The sequence below is a fragment of the Leptosomus discolor genome, chromosome 1 (assembly GCF_034619465.1).
Source record: "Leptosomus discolor isolate bLepDis1 chromosome 1, bLepDis1.hap2, whole genome shotgun sequence".
In the NCBI taxonomy this organism is placed as follows: domain Eukaryota; kingdom Metazoa; phylum Chordata; class Aves; order Leptosomiformes; family Leptosomidae; genus Leptosomus; species Leptosomus discolor.
In genome coordinates, this window is record NC_141391.1 from 94,170,790 (window position 1) to 94,195,149 (window position 24,360).

The window sequence follows — 24,360 nt, forward strand, 5'->3', positions numbered from 1 at the left end:
GGCCCATCACAGAGACTGTCAAACGATGTTGCTCCAAACCCCATTTAACAGGTTTTGAAGACTTCAGTTTGGTTTCCAGTTACTGAAGCTTGGGAGGCTTCTCTGGAGGAAGATGATTGAAACACTAACAGTCCTGCCTATGTGAGAGGCTGAAGGACTGCTGTTTGTCCCTGGGCTACATTTGAGCTGTTACTGCTATGCTTCTCAAGAAGAAAAATAATGCAGAAGTCACCTGTAGTGTTCAGATAACTATGTTTGTCTATTTGTTTTAGAAAAATGTAGAAATGTACAAGGTTCTTTTCTGTAATGGATCTTTGTTCGAGTCCCAGTTAGGTCACTTATGGAGGTCACATTCCAGGAGAAATTTAATGAAGGCAGTGGTATGTTGGAAGTAGAGGCAGGAAGAGAGCCACTAGCCGGAACACAGGTATTTGCCCGGGCTCCCCTCATCCTCATTTTTACATCGTGGCCAAATGTCTCAACACTGCCAGCATCAGACCCTAAGAAAGCTAGCTTCTGAGTGAGTCCAGAGCAAGGGAGGCTGTGCTGAGTCACTTTTCTGATGGATGTGAGTCACACAGGTTTTGTCTACCGCTCCAGCTCTTGCCCTCCTTAGCTGTTCACCATCTCGCTCTCGGTTGCAGAGCAGATCGGCATTTACTCTCAAGTGCGAACTTCAGCCATTCCAATGCGATGAGAAGCCTGCTGCCTGCTCCCCGTAGGTGCAGGATCAGGCCTGTGAAAACGCCGCTGTGCTCTGAAGCCGTTAGCGCGGCGCAAGGCGACGCCAGGCTCGCTCAGAGCCGTGAGAGGCTGCAGGGTCCAACAGGGTGTCGCAGGTCTGGCAGAGAGACACCACCGCTCACGCTGCCCTTCTGCTACTCTCTGAAGTCTAAAAAGGTCTTTCAAGAATACCATACGTACATAGGCTGCACCTCTTTGGAAAGGAGGCAGACTTGTGTTGGTCAATTTGGGAGGGGATCTGTGTTTCTGTGGCACAGTGGGTGGAACACGCAGGAGGATGAGCCAGCAGGAGGCAGGTCTGGAGGCCTTGCTCCTCCCTCGGGCCTGGACCTTGCAGAAGGATGGTCCCTCTTAATCCCAAAGCTTCCTCCGAACTTCCATTTTGTGCAAGTTTGGGAATTGTGATACCACAGAGGCAAAACATTCAGAAATCATTCACCTCCCTTAATTTTTATTTTTTTTTTTTCCAACAAAGACACTTCGGATAAATATCCTCTGGCTTGTAAGCTCTAAAATACATTTGGGAAATTTCCCATAGTTTTCTCTCTAATCACAAAAACCAAATGCTTACTTTAGTATTTTTCTTATATAGTGACATGGTTCCTGGGACTGGAGACTCTGCGAGAGTGCAAAGAACAAAAAATAGCCCATCTAGTGACCCATGTCCTCGGTTTTGGCCCAAGCAGAGAGGAAGTAGCAAGGCTTGCAAGTACCAGAAATAAGGACTGTTAGATTACATTTGGAAGCTTCTGTGGACATTGAATTACTGGAAGAGAAATAATTCTAGTGATTGTTTATTAAAGAGGATGAGCAGGAGTGGCAACTCCAGACCTGAGGTGATAGAAAAAGACAAGGCTGGGAAAACTCTTCTGTGCACTCTATGTTACAGTTCAGCATTGAAAGTTATATCAAGTGGCGATACATTTTTTAGCAGAAAACCTGACTAGTTATGTAATTTATTTTATCCTCTGCATCACAAGGAAAAAATAGCCTATTTCAACAGTTTATATATGTTTGACTTGTGAAAAGTTATATAGAGAGATGGTAGAAACACATGTGAAACAGAACTATGGACATGATTCAATGGTTAACTTATTTCCTAAATGAATGAGAAAGGAAACAGGTTGCTGCAAGCTTCTGCTCTCACTTCCTTATGAGAGAAGACATAGCCACTGTCCCAGAAAGAACGGGGCCATTGTGCACACTCGTCTCAGGCAATCATGGGTAACTGGGTGGAGAATGAAGGACTGTCCATCTTCGTCGTTGTAAGTACAATTTTATTGTGATTTGTGTCTAGTAAAAAGTTCTACAGAAAGTTGTACTAAGCAGATCTCACTCTGCCAGTGAGCGATGCATCTGATTATGCTGAAACTACTGCAGCAAGTGCAGTGGAACAGCTCAAGAGGATAATTTTTAAGGAGCTCTGTCTGATATCTCAGTTGCAGTAGGCTTCATTGTCAATGGAGAAATGATCATATGTTAATTTTCATTTGCTTTGTTAGAAATATTTAAGTATCTGGGGTTTTTGGATGCAACAGTGACTTAAGGAAAACAGATAACATTACATCTCACTTAACTATGTGCGCTTCAACAGAGGAAGCAATTACAAAGCCCACCCTTTCTTGCACTTTTATAAACAAAAGTGGGTATAACTGAAAGCACAGTATCTTGATGGTATAAAATTTCTGTTAGTGTCAGATTCCAGAATTTAGAGCAGAGATTCACGAATCCTTTGTGGAGACAACTAGTATTTGAATTGAGTTTATATACAGCTTGCATAGAGTGGCTGTGAAAGGAGGTTAAATTAATTCTGAGCAAGATTTAAAGGTACTGGAAATCCCAGTCACATTTCAAAGTGTTACAAGAGTAAAGCAGGGCAGTCCTCCTTGAAGAAAGCTCAGACAGAGGTTAATATTTCAGCGTTTTCTTTTTTCACTTTGCAGTGTAATACAAGAGCTGTAGTCATACATTTATTTTTTTTTTAAATAAAAAAAATATATATAAAGATATACAACACCAGGTAAGGTATTGTTGCCAAGTGTGGTTAGTAGATGTAAGTACTGAGAGGAAGAAAAAGAAGTCACAGAACTTACATATTTGTCGCTTGTGACTGAAATGTAATCGCCTTTATTCAAAAAGCTATTTCTGCTGCTATGAACAATCAATACTTACATATTACATTGTAGATGTACCGCTTTAGTTTAGGAACATAACCCAGGCACTTCAGTGCTTTGAAAAGCAGTAACAGTGTTTGCTTTCACCTTCAATGACTTGAGGAAGTTGAAACTGCCGAGAGGTGAATTCTGGCTTGGTTGTTGTTTTGTTGTTGTTTTTTTTTTTCCCACCAGAACTGAAATACTAAAAGAATTAAGTAAGAGGGCCTTATTTTGTTCAAATAAGGAATTTGGTTTCAGAGCCTCAAAGCTATAATAAAGCCAGCTAATAGGGAAGGAAACTAACGGAGTCACTGATAAAGAAATCAGCTAAAAGGACCGTTCACTGGAAGCCTTACCAACGTGTTCTGCATTGTCCTCTGCAGCTTTACTGCACACTGACTAGGTACAGGGTTGTCTAGTGCTTGATAGAAACAGGACAGCCACAATTTCTATGGATGTAGCTCAAAACAGGAACACAGCAGCCTTGACCCCAGCTTATGCTGCCTCCACTGGCCCCAGCTAAAGAGCATGGATGGCTGCTAACTCTGCAACTCAACCCAAATTTGCCAGCGGGTGTCAGAGTGTTGTCCAAAGGGTCCATGTTCCCAGTGGGTCAGCACCAAGAAGAAATGTAAGAGACCACCAAGCATCATGCCAAATGTCTTGGTCTTCTGAGCACACTGTCAGGCCATCGTGCACGGGAGTGGCACACACTCACTTTAAACACGTATCCTAAGCATTTAATCCTGAGATGAGCTTGGGTTTTTAGTGATGACTTGGGGATTTCCCATATACTGCCTTACTCTGATGGAAATCCCTTAATTTCCCTGTATTTATGCCACAAGAGTAAGACATTTTCAAGATCTAAACTAATCCCAAGTCTTTTACAGTGTCAGCTGGGCCAAAGAACTAGCAAAACATATGGGTTAGGCAGGGTGAGGGACTGCAGTGTCACTGTTTCTGGCATCCTTCACTTATAACCAAAGACATTGGGGTTTCTCCCAGTTCTCAGACGTTCTGTCCCCTGTTTTCATGCACCCCTTAGTAAGTCTGCTTCAACTGATGGTGCACTGATACAGATTGGTTTCACTATGTGATGTGAAATCAGTCAACCATCTCCAGGAGGGCAAATACTCAGATTCGCTATGGTCTTTTCAGCTGGAAGGGCTTGTAGCTGCCTTAGATAGCTTTGAGAAGGGCAAATAGCTTCTCTTTCCCTAAAGAAACCTGCACTGTAGGATGTGCAAGTGTGAGAGAATACTGCCGTACCGCTACGGAGCAGCCCAGTTTTGGGTAGTCTAAACACTACCAAAGTGCCTGTGTTGAATATTTTCTGCTGGCTGTTTTCAGACCTTCAAAGCCAATTTCTATCACCCCTGCTGAACACTTCATACCCTGCAGTACACCTCTCTGTGCAAACAGGAGCTCAATGAACTGTTTAGCTATTATCTGAACTGTATAGATTCAGATGTATGATCGCTAACAACAAACTGTAAAGCTTCCTGTTCATTTTTCTTTCAGCTTGTGTGGCTGGGGTTAAATGTCTTCCTTTTTTGGTGGTACTATCTTGTATATGATGTCCCACCAAAATTCTTCTACACCAGAGTACTCCTTGGCGTAAGTACAAAACATGTATTATCTTGGCGTAGACAGAGCACATAGCAATTTTTCCTAGTTTTATTTGACTGAAACAGGATTAAGTGGCTGGAGCAGCAGGTTCACGTAGGAGTTAAAAGTCACGTGCAAACATATAACTGAATGCAGATGGATGTCCGCTGCTTCTGAGTAGAAAGCTGGTATGCAAAATAGAGAGATCCCATTCTAAAGATCTTTTCAGGTAACTATTATTCTCCTGGTAATTAAAGTGACCATGAATTGTGGATGCTTTATTAAGCAAAAGATTAATAAAATATTGCCATTGAACTATCCTGCAATCATTTTTCATAGCGCTAATAGTTTACAAAGCTATTAGCTCTGAAAAGCAATCATCATTCACATATTCATCAAGTGTGTGAATAGTAGTCAAGCCACGAAGTGATCCTGGACCCTGGGCTATGCAATATAATCCAGCTGGTTAATGCAGCATTATGTGTCCTACTACAAACTTGCTTCCAAAGCTACTGCGGGTCATGACCAATTGACAGAGAAAATTCATTTGTTCACATATTTTGAAAGCCTGATCAGACATAAAAATCAGTCTAAGCTTCAAATTACAGAACACAGCACTTTGTAAAAGGTTTGCCAAGCCATGGTTTAATTCAACAAAGCATGAAATCCCCTTCGGCACACGGCTTCAGACCTATGGATCAAAATTCTGTCCCTTGCAATCACGGTGCAGTTGCATTTGAAGTCAGAGAGACCTGTGCTTGGATAACTAGAGCTCAGTGTAACCCCAAGTCAGTAACTGTGACTTGAAACCTGAAAGGGTCCCAACCAATGCAAAGAGAGCAAACATTGTATTTTCCATCCCCTCATTGTGTTTAGATTAATGTGCTCATTATTCTCTCCTTTCAAACAGTCTTTGTTCAAAAATCTGAAATCATTCAGGATATGAAGAGCAATATTAAGGGAATATACTCCTAAAAGATGAGGCAACAAATTTCCCTAGACTCCCTTTACTGGCAACAGAGAACATAAAACCGCTTCCCTCATAAGCTGTCCTGTCTACCATAACCCCCCAGCCAACTGAAACCACAGCAGTGAGACTTTCTTTACAGCCTTGGGACAGAAAACTCTACTAATGGCTCAGACTTGCATCTGTGCTTGGCCATTGATTGTCAGACATGACAGGGAGCTTTTTGTGCAACCATATTATTTCAAAACTGGAAATAGAAGGTGTCTATCTGGAGGGATGTGTTCTGTCTGCATGTGTATCTCTGACTTGGCCAAAGCATGACTGCTGAAACGTGAACATTGTAAACTAATTCTAGATCTCACACTCATGAAAAGTTGTGATATAATGCATAAATAAAATCTGTGCCTAACCATGTCCTGGATAATGTATTAGGTGATGCATTTAATAACAGCATCTTTCCAATTACAGCGTGCTTTGGCTCTGGCAAGGGCCCCTGCAGCTTGTCTGAATTTCAATTGCATGCTGATTCTGCTGCCAGTATGTCGAAACTTGCTCTCCTTCCTCAGAGGATCAAGTGCGGTAAGATGAAGAAAGAATTTCAAAATTTATGAAAGATAATAACCTAAGCAGCCTTGCAGATACACCAAGCAACTTCATCCAAGTTCCCCAAACACACAGTGCTTTGGAGATGTCCTCTTTTAAGTAGATAAGCCTGGAGTTTTGCTATGAGCAAGACCGGGGTCTATATGCCTCTGGTGTATCTAGAGCTCTGTTGAGAGCATTAGCCTCGAATTAGCCTCCTTTGAGTCTTCCCTTTTTTCTTGCCTCCTGGGCATCATGCTGCCCTGGGTGCAAAGTCCCTCCTCTGGCGGGCAGCAGCCCGAGGTGCTGCTTACACACATCTGCCTTGTTTGTCACTGACGCAACACCCATTTATAGAGCGAGATATTCGCCCATGTCTTCTGTCTTTGCACGTGCAGTTCTTAAAGTAAATGTAGTCTTTCACAGACTTTCAGAATGGGACTTTTTTCAGCTGGTTCATAAATTACATTCTTTCTTGTCCGAGCTGCATTTCCATCTCAGGATGAAATAGTTCACCGGCCTTTTGACCACTTCCTGCTCCCAAATGCAAGTGTTATATACAGCACCGAGGAACCATCACTATAAAAAGGACAACTGATTCTAGGTGACAGCTGGAGAGGCTTCCTATGATAGTACTGACTGTATCACACTGCTGAAATCTAGAGCTCTGGCTGTTACAGCAGAAATAATGCAGACGATGCATGCCATGGTGCAGTGAAAATGCAATATCCTCATCAAGCTCACTAACTGTCCTTCTGAATATATAATAATTTCTCCTTTCTTTCTAACCTCTTTGTTAGACATTGTCCGCAAAAACAGTTCACTGAAGTTGATTTTCATCTATAAATCTGTTATAAATTCTTTCACGCAAATGAGGCAGCCTTGGGGGCTGAAAAAGTGGAGCAAAAGAGAAAGCAGTAAAATAGATGCAGCATTTCAAGAGTCCTTCACAGGGAAAGAGTGGGATATAGAGTAATAAGAAAATAATCAGAGACAACTCAGGCTGTACCTCCATCTAGTACATATATCCTGGCAATTGGTGTGGCTGAATAAATGAGATGTGTCTGCCAAATATTAAGCTCCTAAGTTACATTTAGGTGTAAGGCCAGTGTCCTGGCCTTTTTAAGGCATAACATTTAAGAATATAAAGTTGGAACTACACAGACCGGGGCTTCAGTTTTGTGCTATACCCCTCCAGATTCTGAGACGCTACAAAAGCAGGCAGCTGTACCTCTACCCCCATGCATGTAAAAGGAAAAAAGAATAGTGAGTAAAACTGTAGGGTTAAAGTTGTTCTTCCCCTGCCCTGAGGAAGATCAACCAGTATCCGCCGAAATTCAGAGCTGACTCCCCAGGCTGCAGAATTTAATAATGAGCATAAATTTAGTAAGAATTGATGTTGCTATTGCATGAATGCAAACAGCAAATATTGATGAGCTCTTGATCATACAAGGCCTTCATGAGGTCTGAAGCAGATTCCATAGGGAGTCAAGCTGAAAGCAGCTTGGGCAGAGGTTTTCTGAGGTCAAAGCAATGAAAGAGCTTTGGAGATGGTACCGGCAGGCTAAAAACTGATCCCAAGGAATCACGGGACTGTATTCCAGCCAGGACTTTACGCTACTTGTCCTGAATTGCTCATCTCCTATCATCTACAGCTTGACGTTTCTAACCAGGATCCTGATAAAGCTGTCCCTCGTATATCTTAGTATTCAGGCTACAGAGTAAGTCCTTCTGCCTTGGGCACTGTGATACAGTCTCACTCAGGCTACACCCAGTTTGCAAGTGAGAACCATGCAGAGAGCTGCAGCTCCATTTCTGCCACCTGCCTGCAGCTCCCGGTCTCAGTGACAGTGCCGGGCTGTGTGAGGAAGTGAAGGGCTCTGAGGATGAGCAAGGAGGTGAGGGAGGGGCATAAAACAGGCCTGCTAGACAGTTGGAGTTTGTTTAACTTTGGTTGCTTTTTGCAATAAAGCTATACCTCAGGAATGAGGTAATTTTATAGCTTAAGCAAAACACACACAGCCCAGTGTGGCAGTGGTAGTGTCAGGACTGCAGTGGCTTTAGCGCAGGGGTACGGCTGCTTATGCTTGTCCTGCTAGTTAGTTGTCTCTAACTAGCTATGCTCTGCAAGTAACACCTGTGAGGATCTCGTAAGAAAAATCAAGATTTTAAAATGCCACATAACTTACTGAAAGGGTAGCGACCTTTCCAACAGTGATGCCATTGGGGTTCAGGAGAGGGAAGAACTGTTCAAACCCACTGTTCGATAGCAATGTGCTGGCGACTCTTGTCCTTTACATCCCGCCATCCAGAAATCACACGCTACAAAGTTATTTGTTATTAACTGAAAGAACAGCTATGTTGTCTTTGCATGCTCTTTATTGCTGCATTCATCACTGTTGTTAATGAGCCTCACTACTGACCCTAGCTACAGCATTTTGCCATTGCTTGGCCTTCTGCTTCTTAACACAGAATGATCAAGCGCTTTTTGCAAGGCAGTCGAGCAGAGTTGGCACTTCCTCACTATGCTACACTTTATTCTACAATCTTTTTAACCGTGTCACAAGACACATGATACACAGAAGGCAAAATTTCTCCTGGCTGTTGTTATAGTCTACCGAAGTCATTGCAATAGCCCCAGAGCGTAAGAGTTTGCTCTTTAATCAATGTCACAGCTGCAGAATAACCAAAGGAGAGAACTGTTTCCTGCTCGCATACTTATCTGTGCAGTTAATACTCATGGGACATTTAGAAATGGACTGGTATGGAAGAGTAAGTGGTATATCTCCACTAAGTAAAGAACAAACCAGAAAATAAACTGTTCTGGTGTTTCATCACCGCTTCTTCTGTTTCGCTCCTGGATGGTTGGGATGACCAGCTCCACCCTAATCAGCTGGGAAGATACGTTACCTCACCTTGCCATCTACGAAGTTAATGTCGGGCAAACACTTGGGAGAATATTTTGTCTCTCTTCATTTGTTGTGTGAAAAACATCTACATGGTTCTTGTGAGGAAATGTTTGTGTTAGTTCGCATAGTGTTTTCTTCCCTTTGCCAGTCAGCAAAAGCAATATAAAGATACAATATAGAATAATCACGCTTTCTACTGTGTGGAGACAGCAAATGGTAGCTTTACAGGAACCTATAGTTAAAAAACCCCACTGACTACAGCACAATTTAGATGGGGCCTGTTAGGAGCCTGTTATAATTCTTAATGAAATATTCTGGTTTTCTCAAGAACCAGATTCTTCAGTTTGTATCACTAGAGATTTTTTCTTCCTCTTTGGGTAACTCCAGCAACAAGTTGCAAGTGAATGCCCAGCAAGTACACCCAGTATTTTTGGGAAGGGATCACTTCATATCACTGACCATAAGTGACAAGCACATTTTGGGTGGGAACTCCCCAAAACAGTTATACCCAAACTTTACAGTCCGTTTCTACAGCAAACCACAAGAGGATCCTGATGCTAGAGGGCAACCTGAGACTCTACCAAAGCGGTCACCCTGCCGTGACACACTATGACCCCTCCTTCCGTTTGTAACATGTAATTTAACAAAGATAAGATACATACTTTTGTCACACTGGATGTTCAGGGTTTTCTCATTATCAAATACTTCATTTCAATGGGACATGTTAAAACATAATCTGTTATTCCCATATTCTGAAGCATGGGGGGAAATGTTTTTGTCTGTATTTAAGAATTCTAGAGTTTTACTAGCAATGCCACTAATTGTTGTGCTCAGGACCTCTGGTTTTGTCCCTGCATTTAAATTAAGTATGCGTAGACATCACCAGTAGTCTTCAAATACCTTTTTTCTTCAAACCCAAAGTGCTGCTCTACCCGTGTCAGAAGACAGCTGGACAGGAACCTCACCTTTCACAAAATGGTGGCATGGATGATTGCCCTTCATACGGGTTGGTATTCAAATGTTTCTTTGTTTATTGCTTTCTTGTGCATTTTACACATAAGCCAGGTGGGATTCAAGCTCCTAAGGATATGGACACAGACCTGATGTCATTAAGCTAAGGGAGTCAACACGTGCCAAGGCTTAAATCAGCTTCCAAATATTATTCTGCAACTGGCAGAGAGCAAAATATAAATAATATTTTTCTCTTGAACCATCTGCACCATTTATGACACTGGTTAATAAAGGGTGTTTAGCAATGCCCTCAGAACCAGATAACCTGGCTTTAATTCTTGTTTAGAGTTATTTCTTAGCTGGTATGTCTGAAACAAGTAATAGAAATTATGAAAGAAAAAGGTATAAAAAGCTTGGACAGGCCTGGAAATGTTTTCATATTTTATCTCTCATTTCCTAAAGTAAGAGTTTTCTATCTTTTCTTTTCCCCATCGAATTTGTCACTTCTCAATGCAAGTACCTTACAAATCATATATCCTAGAACAGTCTTCATATCAGTAGATTACTTGAGCTGAGCAGGTTCTCTTTGTGAGCTGTGGCTGAAATGTCACCACCACTTTGTAGAAGAGGAGCAGGGCAATGCAGTTAACATAAGGCCACAGAGGAGGTCTGCAGCAGAGGTGGATTGTTTTGGGGTGTTAGATCTGTACCCATCAGACCCTGTTTTGAAGGTGAATAAGTATCTGGTGATACAAAAGGGGGGAAATTTTGAAAAGCGTTGTACAGCTTACCTCTGCAATCATGTGTAGTGGAAGTAGTGTGAAACACCTCAGAGATACTGGGCTTATGGACACGTCCAGCTCAGCAGGAACATTATTAGTGATGATTAGCAATACAGTAGAACAAAGCAGCACTAGCGAATGTGATACCAAAAAGGTCCAGAGTCACCTGGCTCTTCTGCAGAAATCCTGGATGATCCTGACAAATAATTTAAGCCATCCCATGCTTCAGTTTCCCATCTATTAGGGTACTACTACTTGAATTGTTGAAAGTCTTTGTTGAAGAAAGACATGCTGGAAACCTCCCTTTACTTCTTTTCTTCCCTCACCCAAAACCATGTAAACTTCCGATGGTAAAGCTTTAACAGTAAATCGTGTCAGTGATCTGAAATTGTGATGAAGAGGGTGAGAGTGGCAAAGGTCTTAAGCTGCAGCTGACAAATATTAACAAATTTTCAAATGTTACCCCAAACCACTGAGTACTTGTCTTATGCTTAACCAGGATTATTTCTTTCCTGCCACTCCTAGCAATTCACACCATCGCACACTTATTCAACGTAGAGTGGAGTGTGCAAGCCCGTGTTGAAGAGGAAGGAACTCTGGCAGCTGTACTTTCTAGCCTTGGTGATAAAGCAAATGAAAGCTACATCAACTTTTATAGAAAAACTATTGGGGTAAGTGACATCAGGCTGTGAAGAGTCATTATTACCTCTCTTTAGATGATCACACAAGACTATTTGAGCAGAGTGCCTGTTTCTGGTGTGCACAGTCTGCCTTTGGGCCATCTTGCAGCAAAACCTTGTATAATTCATTTTTCTATAGTAGTCAGTAAATTTCTGCTGAATTTTGGTAGTACTTCAAACTTTTTCACCTGAGGGTTTCAAAGCAGTTTTGAAATGTTATGAGAAAACAAATACCCTATAAAGCAGTCTTCTGACTAAGGTAGATGTGACACACAGAAAGGTACACCGAAATCAAGGCAAAAGTTTTGAACTTGGGCTGCTTAAGGTCTGGTTAAAAAAAGGAAAAAAAAAAAAAAGGAGCTTCCCCATTGCTCAGAAGCACTGAGCATCCAATCTCTGTATGAGTTGCGAGACCCACAGCTGCACAACGCCACTGAAGAGGAAAGCTTTCATTTGGCATTCATACCAGTTGGTACTCAAACGTTTCTTTGTTTATTGGACGTTTATGGATGTAGGACTCAGGCTCTTAAAAACAGAGCTGTGCAAATGTGTTCACCTTCCCCAGGCCTGTACTGCTGAGCAGTGACGGAGTAAGAAACAATGTTCAGTGTGTGAATCGGTGGGAAACCCTTTCTCTCTACTTCCACTTACTTTATTAAAGGTAAATCTGCAGTGCAACAAAAATGCAGTGGGATTTTGGCATTGATGGCATAAAAATTCACAGGGGATGACTTAAAGACTTACAACAAGGTAAAGGATTTGGTGAGTGAGACAGACTGATGGTTCAGCTGGCTCTCCTTTGATACAACCCCTTTCTTAGACCAACATGTGCAATTATTTCACAGAATCCTGTGGGGGGCCTATATGTGGCTTTCACGTACTTGGCTGGTCTCACTGGTGTTATCATCACGCTGGCCCTCATACTAATCATCACGTCATCCACCAAAACCATCCGAAGGTCGTATTTTGAAGTATTTTGGTACACCCACCATCTCTTTGTCATCTTCTTTATTGGCCTTGTCATCCATGGTGCTGGGTGAGTATTTGCACTTAACACACCATACATGATAACTACTGTATCTTAATGTAAAGCGCTCTACACGTGTAAGTACAGGGACTGAAGTCACTAAGCAGCAGTTATTTTCAATGGTAATGATGGGCCAGTGTAGGCTCTGAGAGCCAAGAGGCTCTCACTTGATACATGCAACAAGCTGTTCATGTGCAGCTGTGCTGCTAAGTGTTGTCACTGCACATCTGGCATGCAGGAGCCAAACAGAATGGAATGGAAACCTTATTTTTCTTTAAAGACTTGGGAGGGGAAGGTGCAGGGGCAGGTGCCTTCTATACAATAGCCGACTGGTTCAATAGCCTACCCGTCACCCACAAGGCTCTGCCAAAGTGACTCAGATCCACACCTTCCCCAACCAGTACCCAGACCACCAAGTTAAAAGCCAATGCATGTGCACGAGGCTGTATGAGACTCTGGCATACTTAAGCTCACTGATACTCAAGTTCTCCTGATATTTTAATTGGAAAGCTCTTTTCCAAGGTTAATAATTGTTCATTTATCTTTCTCCCCTAAAAGGAGTTGCACACATGCAAGTAAGGAGACCTCAGCATAAAAATGACATAGAGCTCAGGATTTGGTGGGGTAAATGAAAAACTACAGTAACACAAATTTATCTTTCAGACTTGGATGAACTTTTAATATCAGCAGCATTTCAGAATAGATTTTTAGCTGTTGTAGCTCAAATACAGGCAACTCTTAAGTTTTTGTAACTTCCAAATGCCAAACATCTTTTTCTGACGTTGGCTTATTCCATACGTTCTTCTGAAATAGCTGCAAAGCCTAATAAATGAATTTTAGCATTATGAGAACCCAATTTTAGCACTTAGAAAAACGAACTTTAGTTCCATTTTATAGAACCACAGAACTGATGCATAAATAAAATTTTAAAAAATGTTGAAGTATCCAGGCCACATTTCATACTTCATAATTATACTATATTGTCCTTTTTAAAGAAAATTCTAGGTGCACTAGGAAGTATGCTTTAAAAATGCCCAGCAAAAGTGACTATTCAAAAACACTTCCCCTCAGGCCAATAGTGCCAGGAAAAAAGACAGAAATGAGACTACAACAGGAAGAACAAAAATAGAAGGCAGATGAGAATCACCACCAGCATATTTGTCCATTCTGACTTCCAAAACAAGAAGAAGGTTTGAGCAAAACCTGTTGATGGAAAAGAAGAAATGGTTCGTGTTTCCTGCAACAAATATTGTATAGTTACTGACAAAATGTCCAAACTCACCAGTAGTTACTACACAACGCTATCAGAAAGCAAGCATTGCTCTTTCTAGAGGTCAGTGATGAGCATGTATGTCATAAGAGTTGACTTTTTATTTACTTGGATGTTCAGTATACTTCCACCATTTTAATTGCACTGTATTGAAAAGACGAAAGTTTGGGCAGCAGTGGGGTTGAACGTTAGAGAAGTTCATCTGTCCTTTAGAAGGAGACAGAACACAAGAATATTACTATCTGCAGAGAAGGATGCTTTCTGGCTGTGAACTCAGTGGCCTCACTTCTTTGGCCTTAGAGGCAAGAACGACATTTTGAGTTTAGAGAAAAAAACTAATACACTAAAAAACATTGGACAGGCTTTTTACACTCAAGGAAGGCATCTTAGGTGTGCAAAGATGGATGTTACGGAGTGAGTACGACCTGCCAGTCTCAAAGTAACATGTTAGAGACAGGCATAGATGTCAGTTAATCTCAGGAGACAGAAGCTTGTCTGTCATACCTATGTATATATACATACATACATGTATGTGTATTCAGAAAACTGAACCAAAGATAATTAATAGAATCAAAGGGGTGGATTCTTGTTCGTTACAAGTTGGTACAGTACTTTGATAGGACTGATGGGTTTTGTGCATGAGGTGTGTGTCACAGACAAATGTCCCAAACTTCCCATCATAGTAGACGATCTAGTGGAAGGCATCCCAGCCTATGGCAGGGGGGTTGGAACTAGATGATGTTTAAAGTCCCTTCCAACCCAAACCATTCTGTGATTCTGTGTGAAGAGGAGAGAGTACGGAGATTTGATCACCCTGCCTTGGAAGCTAAAGTAAAACTTTCAGCCGAAAAAGAACTAATTCAAAGGCTATACTACTGAAAGCTTAATTACAGTACTGGAAGAGCATCTACACTGAGTAATAAGGGAAAAAAAGTCTTGTCTTTCTCTTGTACAGGGTACTGGCATTGTCAGACCTTGAATGGAGTGTTGGGCAAGGCAAAACCCCTCAGGCCCACTCTCCCTTAAGCAATGGGGTGAGGAGTGGCAGGAAATGGGCTCCTCCTGTTCCCATAAGTCATCCCAGAGGGCAGCTCAGCTGAACCCATTGTCACTAGTGGGGAAGTAAACTGCAACTGGTGCTGCCCCTGCAAATTGCAACTCGTGATGCTCCTAGGACAATGTCATTCCTTCCCTTTATTTTTCAGGCAGGATGTTAATCAAACCTTTAATGAGGAAGAGGTTCATTAGTAATATTTATAAGCAGTGCAATCTTTTAACTTTCAAGACTGTGTACAGGTTTTCCAATAACCCCCTGATAAATCTGTCACTGAAAGCTAGGCATACACATGACTTAGACACCAGGGGTTTTTGAAAGATCAGAAAGATAGTCTGGTCAATGGAAACTGAGCTAGAAAAGCAGAAAGAGAAGTCATGGGAAAAAGATATCAACCGAATCATATTAGCATAACACTGAACAACCTGATTAGAATCAGACCATTTCTAGCGAAAGTCAGCGGATCTTCATCTGAATTTCTCCACTATGACCCTTGTCTTACTAATTCCTGTCAGCTTTGGGACTCACACACCCCTGAGGTGGGCAGAACTCCAGACAGAGGCAGGAAATAGCGAACAAGATCAGAAGATATTTTTTCCCCTCAAAAGTGAAACTGTCTTTCAGCACTAACTCTGCCACTGTAAATAGAGCTGAACTGGAGCCATCAGGCTTCTCTATAATAAACCAAACAACAGCAACAACAAAAATCCCTAACCAAGCACGAATATAGAGGCCAGATCATCAGCTGACACAAGCTGGTATAGCTGGCACAGCTGCTTTGTGTCAGAAGCATCTGTGTTCATTCACAGCAACTGAACAGCTACTCCACAGCTTTAGAGGGAGAGGAAGGGTCAAAGACAGACTGAATGTTGGAAAGGGCTCTCCAAATTTCTAAGATAAACAACAGAAATAATTTCTGTACTGGTCACCCACACCAGGTTTTGTTTTTGTTGAAGGAAAAAGTAGGATAACTCTGAAAAGAATGAAGCTTTCCTATTGTGACCACATCCTGGAAATGGCATTGGACATACCTCTCAGTTCCTCACCTAATCTTGCAGTCAGTATTTTCTCCCACAAAACTTGCTCCCCATTTTTATCACTGTAATAGGAATTTTGTGTGTTGATTAGAGCAGTAAAGCTGTATCAAAGCTGTAGCACTGCAGAAGTCCACAAATCTACATAAAGAGAATAAAAATAAGGGACAGATACCTTCATTTTAATTTCATTGTCTTGATGATCTTTATTTGTTTCCAGGCGTATTGTACGGGGGCAGACAGCTGAGAGTCTGGCTGAACATAATCCAGAGATTTGCTACAAGAACTTCACTCACTGGGGGAAGAAGGGAGCTTGCCCAATCCCCCAGTTTTCAGGGAATCCTCCTATGGTAAGAACAGTTGTCTTGAATGTTAATCCAAATTAAAATGTTTACACTTTACTCCTTTCGTTAAATAACACATGCACTTGCTGTAGAAAAGCAGCTGTGTAACCCGCAGTGCTCTTCAGTGCTTTACATAAAGCAACAGATTTCAACACAATGGATTATAAGCAGAAATGGACTACAGACAGACAGACAACCCACTTCCAGTGTGCCATAAAATGAGCACAATTAACAGGCAAAGCAAAAGAGCAAATCGTACCTGAGAACTGTTCACCCAAAATGTACTTTGTGGCTTGTGGGGGTTTCTAGAAAGTGCTACAATCCACATAATAAATAGTTCTACATTATTAATGGACTAATGATCATTAGCAGAAAGTTAATGCCTCTGGAAATGTGGCATTGAAACTTCAGCTTTTATTGACTAACCAGACTGGTTGGTTGCTCACATTTCAGACTTATCTGTTAACAGAAACCACATCTTTTCCTGCAGTAGTCCAGACCTGAGTCAATAGTACGTTCAGAGCTTTACTCCCCATTTCACTTATCTTAATTTTTAAAAAGAGATAAAATCACTCATAGGAAAATACCTTGCTGTAACTCTGGTAGCAACTAAAAAGCCAGCTGCAACTCTCAACAGAGAAAGAAATTCCCTCTCTGACCAGAAGTAATTTTGAAGGTGTCATATCTCTTAAAGGTTCCCTACTCTGGTTGATAACTAACTAGAGATTACTTGAATTTCATGTCTGCTTATCATTTCCAGGACTCGATTAAATCTAAGCTGCCATCTTCATCATCTGACTTCTCATTTTATTCTGCTTGCAGACATGGAAGTGGGTAGTAGGTCCCATGTTTTTGTATCTGTGTGAGAGGCTGGTGCGGTTCTGGAGATCACAGCAGAAGGTTGTTATCACAAAGGTATGTGTTGGCACTACGCTTAACACCGGGCAAAATATTATCCATTTTTCCAAATGGTGCAGCAAAGCCAGCGGCTCCTACACAACAGACAATGTTATCAGTGAAAGGAATGTTCTGGCTGCTGTCATGATGCTAACCTCTAACATCTAAATGTAGCCTGCCTCTAAAGAGGAGGAAGTTAGCTAAGGCACAGGACTTGATCTTAGGAAAGAGAAATTAATTTTCTGTGTATTGAGTGAAAAATTCCATGATGTAGAAATTCCACAGCCTTAAGAGTAACTTAAGATACCACATCTTTGTTTTCAAAACTACCAGATATTTAGGAATTCTGATTTTTCAGCAGAACAAATGAGTCCTGAAAAGGAGAGTCAGGGGGTGCCTATTTTGTGCAGCCAAAGCTAATGTTGAGCTTCCCTTCCCTATGGCGCGTTGCAGAGATATGAACACTGTTTCTGAAAGTCTGACAGCCAAATTAGCATGGCACTAAGCTCAAACGTATAAAACCTGGCCTTTCCCAATGGAATTTCCTCACATGGCACTTTGCTGCACCCTGTGGGCATACCCTGTTCAAATCCTAGCAGGGTTTGGAGGATGGCATTAGATGTCTCTGCTGTGCCCTGGCACGATGCTGACGTGTTGGAATGCTCCCATATACTAGTGTGCTTTTTGGTAATTTTACGAAAATATCTCTGAGCCGTTTCTACACCATATGTCAGTGGCACTTACTTAGCTCCCTGTTGGCATAAAATTTCTCCCACAATCCTAAGCACTATTATTAATACCTACATTAATAGAGGGAGAGACTTGATTCTCCCTCTTGCAAATCTCTTCTGAAAAATGAAAATAACCTTGGCAGACAACCTAAGGATTAAAAAATCATGGAAATACTAGCCTTGCTTCTAGAATACCACTTCTATTTATTCTTGGCTAAAGATAGTCAGAATGCAAATGCCCATATTATAGGTCCCACCCAGCTATAACACGAAAACACCAGTTTCCAGTGGTAGCATTTATCCAGTTCCCTATCTGTATAATAGCCCTGTGGGTTTGCCCCTATATATACAGTCAGATCCATTAACACTGCTCTGTGCCACTGTGTAATGCGCATCTGCAATTAACAATGTGCATACATAGATCTGGTGATGTTTTACCAGACATGCCAGTCTGACCTGTCCCTTTTGGAGTGGCTTCAGGCATGGTGTGAAAAAATACTTAAACCAAAAACTCAGCATCTTCTGCAGTCCTTCATCTGGCTGTCAGGTGCTGTTCTTCTCTCTCAGTTAAGCTGGGATCAAAGTTTCACCTGCTTTCCTTGCTCTCATGACAGAGGATGATGTTAGTGATTGAGGATGTAGATACATCAGTGAACAGTGAAGACAGCCTTTTTCTTTTCCCTTTTTTACCCTTGTTCCTCTCACTGTAGGTGGTCATTCATCCCTTCAAGACAATTGAGCTCCAGATGATGAAGAAGGGCTTCAAGATGGAGGTTGGGCAATACATTTTTGTCCAATGTCCAGCAGTGTCTAAACTGGAATGGCACCCATTTACATTAACCTCTGCTCCAGAAGAGGATTACTTCAGCATCCACGTCCGTATTGTAGGAGACTGGACAGAGGGCTTGTTCAACGTCTGCGGATGTGATAAGCAAGAATTCCAGGAGGCGTGGAAGTTGCCCAAGTACGTACAAAGAGTCTCCATAGTAAAGTCAACCAACATCTATGACAGTTTGAATTTTGCTCAACCAGTTTGGTGGCACCTGTGATACAATCCTTAACTACTTCCATCACAGATGTGGGCCTTAGATGGCTCTTCACAATTTCTTCCAATCAACCCCACCTCTTCTTTTGCTGACTAGTATTCAGCCCAAATGTGTGTTGTAGCAGACAAATACCTTACCTTTTTATTGTTATTTTAATAAATATTCACTATTGATTTATTAAGTGTACTTTCAATTGTAGGATAGCTGTGGATGGCCCCTTTGGAACAGCGAGTGAGGATGTATTCAGTTATGAAACTGTTATGCTTGTTGGAGCTGGAATAGGGGTCACTCCCTTTGCATCTGTACTCAAGTCTGTCTGGTACAAATACTGCCATGATGCAACCAACCTAAAACTCAAGAAGGTACCTGTTCTCTTTCCCAGAACCCATGTAATTGTTCAGGGGCTGACAGCTCAAATCAAAGCAGGCCCAGCAAAGGTGATCTGGCTCCAGACATGTGTGAGCCCTACAAGGAGAGTCCAGTTACCTCACGAGACCAGCAGGCAGGGAAGCAGGAGGGTCAAAAGGAAAAACAAAATGAAAGGAGAAATAGTCTATGAGCAAAATCACACATGCAAATCCTGACTGTGGCCCTGGGAATTTCCACTTGCAGTGGAGATGCTGTTCAATCTGCGTGAGAAACACAACGACCAAGGCACTAATACAGCCTGTGCAAACATTGCATTCCTTCCCTAAGCACAGCGAGAACAACTTTACGTCAGTGGAAGAGCACTGCTACCATCCTCCTCTCCCCTCTTGCCCTTGGAAACTCCCTGTTCAGAGGTGTGGGGAGGTATTCAGAGAACAGAACTGGTTTTGTTACCTGCTTTAATTTACCTTGCCTGCCAGCAGACAGGGAGATAGGCTCTACCTCTAAATCATTAATTTATGTCCTAACAAACTGTTTTACAAGGATGTAAGGGGGGGGGGCAGGGGCGGGGAGGACAGCAGGAACTAAAAATGTAACCCGCTGGTAGAAGAGAAATAGAAAGATGTTTCATTGTTCTTGCAGTCACTCATTCTGCTTCACAACCCTACCAGTGTCAAAACCCCTGAATAGCTTCGATACCAGCCTACCCATCTACTGAAGTGGTCAGGGCAATTTCTACAAGAACTCTACAATCCTCATTCTGTCAGCAGACATAAAAGCAGAAACCGTAAGTGGCTACGTGCCCTGACAGCTCACTCTTGTCTCTTCCAGATTTATTTTTACTGGCTTTGCAGGGACACTCATGCCTTTGAATGGTTTGCTGACCTCTTGCAATCTCTGGAGGCTCAGATGCAGGAGAGGAATAACGCAGAGTTTCTCAGCTATAACATCTACCTTACAGGCTGGGATGAATCTCAGGTAACAACATGGTGGAAAATACGGCTTCCATATGCACTGAGGTTGATGTTAGAAAGTCTGCTATGTTTGGAGAAATGTTCAAAAGGTCTTTATCCTGGGCCTCCATCTAGCTCTCAGAGGTTTTAAATGCAGACAGGTATTATCCATCAGAAGTTACACGGGATGAGCTGCTAATGTGCACTCTGACTTCCTTTCTGGTTTACTCTGGCTTTGCGCTCTGGGAACCAGTCTTTCCTCTCAGCAGCAACCTCAGCTGACCGTGCAAGTACCTCTAACACAGCTAATGCTGTTTAAAGCACAATTAACAGCATTTGGGACTGGAAAAGCGATTGAACAAAGTCCGAGCGATGGCAGCATATTTGTTTCAGGACTCTCATGAGCCCTTTATCTGGTCCCATGCATGTTGGTTGCTGTGGGGATACAAAGGAGCAGCTCTTCCATGAGCCACTTAAGAATGAGTGATTGAGTCAGGAAAGGTGCTCACTCCGTTACTTTTAGTGATGTTTCATTTTACTTATATCTCACTGTTGCAAAATTCACCATGTGCCGAAAGTGCTTTAGCTCAGCTAGACGGACAGGGAGGGGTAAGAGCAAGGTAGGAAATCTTCACACATGCAATAGAAAAAACAGGAAAGAAAGAAGAAAAGTCACACAATTTCTGCTTGGGAATAAAGTTACCTGTAACTTTCTTCCTCATACAAAAGTGCTGCAGAACTCCACAAGGCCTGACCTGATGCCCTTAACCACTTCTTCTCTTCCTGGCTTTACTTAGCCTCGCTGGTACAGGTGAAAGTTACAAAGGGAGGGTGGACAAGACCTCCTCATATGGATCAAACCTTCCAGAGATCAAACTGGCAGGACTTCATTAAGGTCAAGGGAGTTGTATTATTGTACCTGAAAGGGAAGTTTTGGGTTAATTTACAGCTTTATTTTACGGTTCTAAGACTAAACCATTTCATTGCAAAAGAAATGTAATTAATTGTTGTCTTCAATGCTTCATAGCTTTAACTCTTGAGATTGCCCAATCTGGGGAAAAGGGGGGGACAGACAGACACTGATATTCAGGACTTTACTGATGTTAGTCTTGTTGCTAAACACCATAAATTCCATATTCACATTTTGGAAATAATTCAGTATGTATTACCATAATTATTTTTTTTAACAGGACATAATGCTGCCATAACAAACTCTGTCTTCATACTGTCCTTTGTGTTTCATTTCCCATAGGCCACTCACTTCGTAGTGCATCATGAAGAAGAGAAAGATGTGATTACAGGCCTTAAACAGAAAACCTTGTATGGAAGACCTAACTGGGAAAATGAGTTCAAAACTATTGCGGGGCACCATCCCGGGTAAGCCTGTACAGATTGATAGTGCCTGTGGACTTCCTCTGTCTAAATGCCACCATGGCACAATCTTGTCCCTTTGGCTGATAAAGTTCGAGGAGCATTTTTTTTTCAAACACTCTTAAGGGATTTTCTGTTCTTGTTTTGGCCATGGACATTATCTATTAAACTGGTTTAACCTATTTTTTTTTTTTTTTAAATCACCAATTTTTTTGGTGAGGTACTTCGTGGAGTGTCTAATTACTAGCAGAAGTTTTAGAAAAGACATATCGCATCATTCCAGCTGAAGTAGACAGGAATATCAGGTAGTGTCTAAATACCATCAAAAATACTTTCTACCTCAAAAACCTGAATATGGATGACCTTTAGCTGAGCACCCAAAACCAGTTGGAAAAACCCTAAAACAGTTCCTTTCAAGAATTTGTGCCATAAGCTCTTTGAAGTTCTATTTCCTTGATTTCATTGAGGTCAATAAACCCGTCCTCACTGACTGACTTCTGCTGCACTGAGATTTCGGCCACCATTTGTTTTAGGAGCAGCAGTAAGTGCCTTGCAAGTTTTAAGTGGTTATAAGTTTTAAGGGATAGACATCCAGTTCTACTTTAGTTCCTGTAACTGAGAAAAAAATCTTGCACCTACAGAATGTAAGGTTGATTTACATGAAGAACAACCAGATGCTCCATACCTAGTTCCTGACCATATTTTCATTTTCTTAACAGCTCCAGAATAGGTGTTTTTCTCTGTGGGCCCGAAGGCCTAGCTGACACACTCAACAAGCAGAGCATCAGCAACTCAGAAGCTGACCCGCGAGGAGTACACTTCATTTTTAACAAGGAAAATTTCTAAGTCCCAAGCATGCGGGAGTCATTTAATACAAAGTCTAAAGACTGGATCTTTTTTTCCATTTGGAGTCTGGGAAGGACAGCCCAGCTCCTAATCTCAGCTACACTAAAGCAAATCCCTTTGCTTCCTGGGAATTATTTTGGCGCTGTGGTAGAGTGAAAGAGTCAAGTTTTACCTTAGGGAAGTTTGCACTGCCTTCTGCGTGCTGGCAATTTAGTAGAAATCTCTTTTCTTTGTCTGTGTGAGGGGATTTCCCCTCAATTAACTGCCTTTATCCTCCTATTATTCATAATGACTGCGGAAGGGTCTAGGCAGCCATGTGCATTTGGGAGCCAGTTCACACTGATAAAGCTCAATGCTATTAAACAATAAAGCGTTCTAGCATAATGCTTGCTATTTGGACACAGCTTATCCTGGATGCAGCCAGTCCCTGGAACGAGGCAGGGTTGGGGAAGGGTGACTGGGAAGATTGTTCCTTACAAGATGAAATCTCCCTTGGGAACCAGCATCTTTCAGGCTTCTGAATACAAGCCTAAACATCTTGACCAAGAGATAACGCAGGCAGCTGAAAAGCAGCTGTTCCTCCTCAGGAAAGCAGAGAACTGGAAAACAACCACCTGGATTTCTGAGCGCCACCCCCACCCCAGCTGCGGGGGGGGATGATGAGGGCAGAATCACACCAAGTCCCGCACCTGGCATGTGAGCCATCGCTTGACTGCTTCGAACGCTCTCAGTTTCACATCTTCAAATTCACGGTGCAGGGATCCAAACAAGAAGAGGTTTTGTGTTTTCAAGACTGCCATTTCTGATTTTCAAGGCTGAAAAAACTTGTCGCTAAATGGGTATTTTCTGAAGAATTCTTAAATGCATACAGTGCTTTTGGCCCTATTGTTCGGCTGTTCCTCTTTGATGGTGAAATGGGTTTGATGATAAAACAGTGATCATGTGGGTAGTAGCCAGAATAGCTATGAATAAAGTTTCTGATGTGTGAAGACACAGCACAGTATTTCTGTAGGTACACTACAGGTAACAGGTTCTTAAAAAAAGAAAAGAAGAGGAACAAAAATTTTTAATACCAGCAGCAGAGGGGGGAAAAAAAAAAAAAAAAAAAAAAAAAAAAAAGCGCAAGTATTAAAACCAGCAGCAGAGGAAAAAAAAATATGAAAAAACAAGTGCAAAAATCCCGAAAAAGCCACAGTTCAGCATACCATGGGTTCAGCCCAGTCACCTGCTTAGTGACTTTTAAACTCCTCAGCCAAGCTCTGCGATAGCTCCTACACAGTACGAGACTTTGCTGACAGGTTCTTACAGTGTTCACAGAAGAAAGTGGTGGTCTTGTCACTTTCAGGTGACAGTCTCTTTCTGCAATTTCAGACAAGTTTGTGTAGCCATCTGGTTGCATGTAGCGTATTTTACACCTCAACTTGCCAGACAGGATGCGTTCTCCCTTTACACCATTTTAAAATGTTATCCAAGCACTCCACACTACTTAGAAGGACAGCTTACCAGTTCCTATTTATTAATATCAGTTTCTGGTGAACGCTTTGGCAAAGATCAACTCTTGGTGGGGAATTTTTCAGTTCTTTCCCTCAGAAGGGCCATATTTAAATCCACATGATTCTGTTCGAAACACACCTATTAAATCAGAATAGAACACAAGCAGAACTAAAGAAACTTCTTCTGCAGAATAAAAAATATTGCTACTGAAACATAGTAAGGCTCTCATCCTGTGCAGAGAATTGAAATATTTGTCTTTGATTTTAATGGAAATATGACAGGCTTTTATATTGTTAGAATGTAGGCAAAGAGGAATTGCAAGAGGTCTAATGGAGACAGCATATTTGTCATGTGAAGAGTCTTGGACGGGTGTATTTTAATTCACCCATTAATTTTCTAAACATTGCCATGTTTGTTGTTAAAACTCCAGGGATCTTTCCTTACTCAGCCAGTTGTAAAGACACTCCTTGTCCTCCTGCACACTTGTACCAGGGGTTGTTTGTCACCTCGAACTGAGAAAAAGGAATTCTGTGCTTATTAATAAA

At 41.8% G+C, this 24,360-nt stretch overlaps 1 protein-coding gene across 1 annotated transcript; it reads left to right on the plus strand.

Moving 5' to 3' along the window:
* Nucleotides 1–1,923: 1,923 nt before the first annotated feature.
* Nucleotides 1,924–23,305, plus strand: CYBB (cytochrome b-245 beta chain). The gene is made up of 13 exons (XM_009946792.2): nt 1,924–2,009; nt 4,422–4,517; nt 5,944–6,054; nt 9,888–9,972; nt 11,225–11,370; nt 12,225–12,415; nt 15,985–16,114; nt 16,931–17,023; nt 18,447–18,700; nt 18,982–19,144; nt 19,983–20,129; nt 21,357–21,481; nt 22,195–23,305. Exons 1-13 carry the CDS (start codon nt 1,965–1,967, stop codon nt 22,319–22,321), a joined length of 1,713 nt encoding a protein of 570 aa, XP_009945094.1. The 5' UTR covers nt 1,924–1,964; the 3' UTR covers nt 22,322–23,305.
* The last annotated feature ends 1,055 nt before the right edge of the window (nt 23,306–24,360 follow it).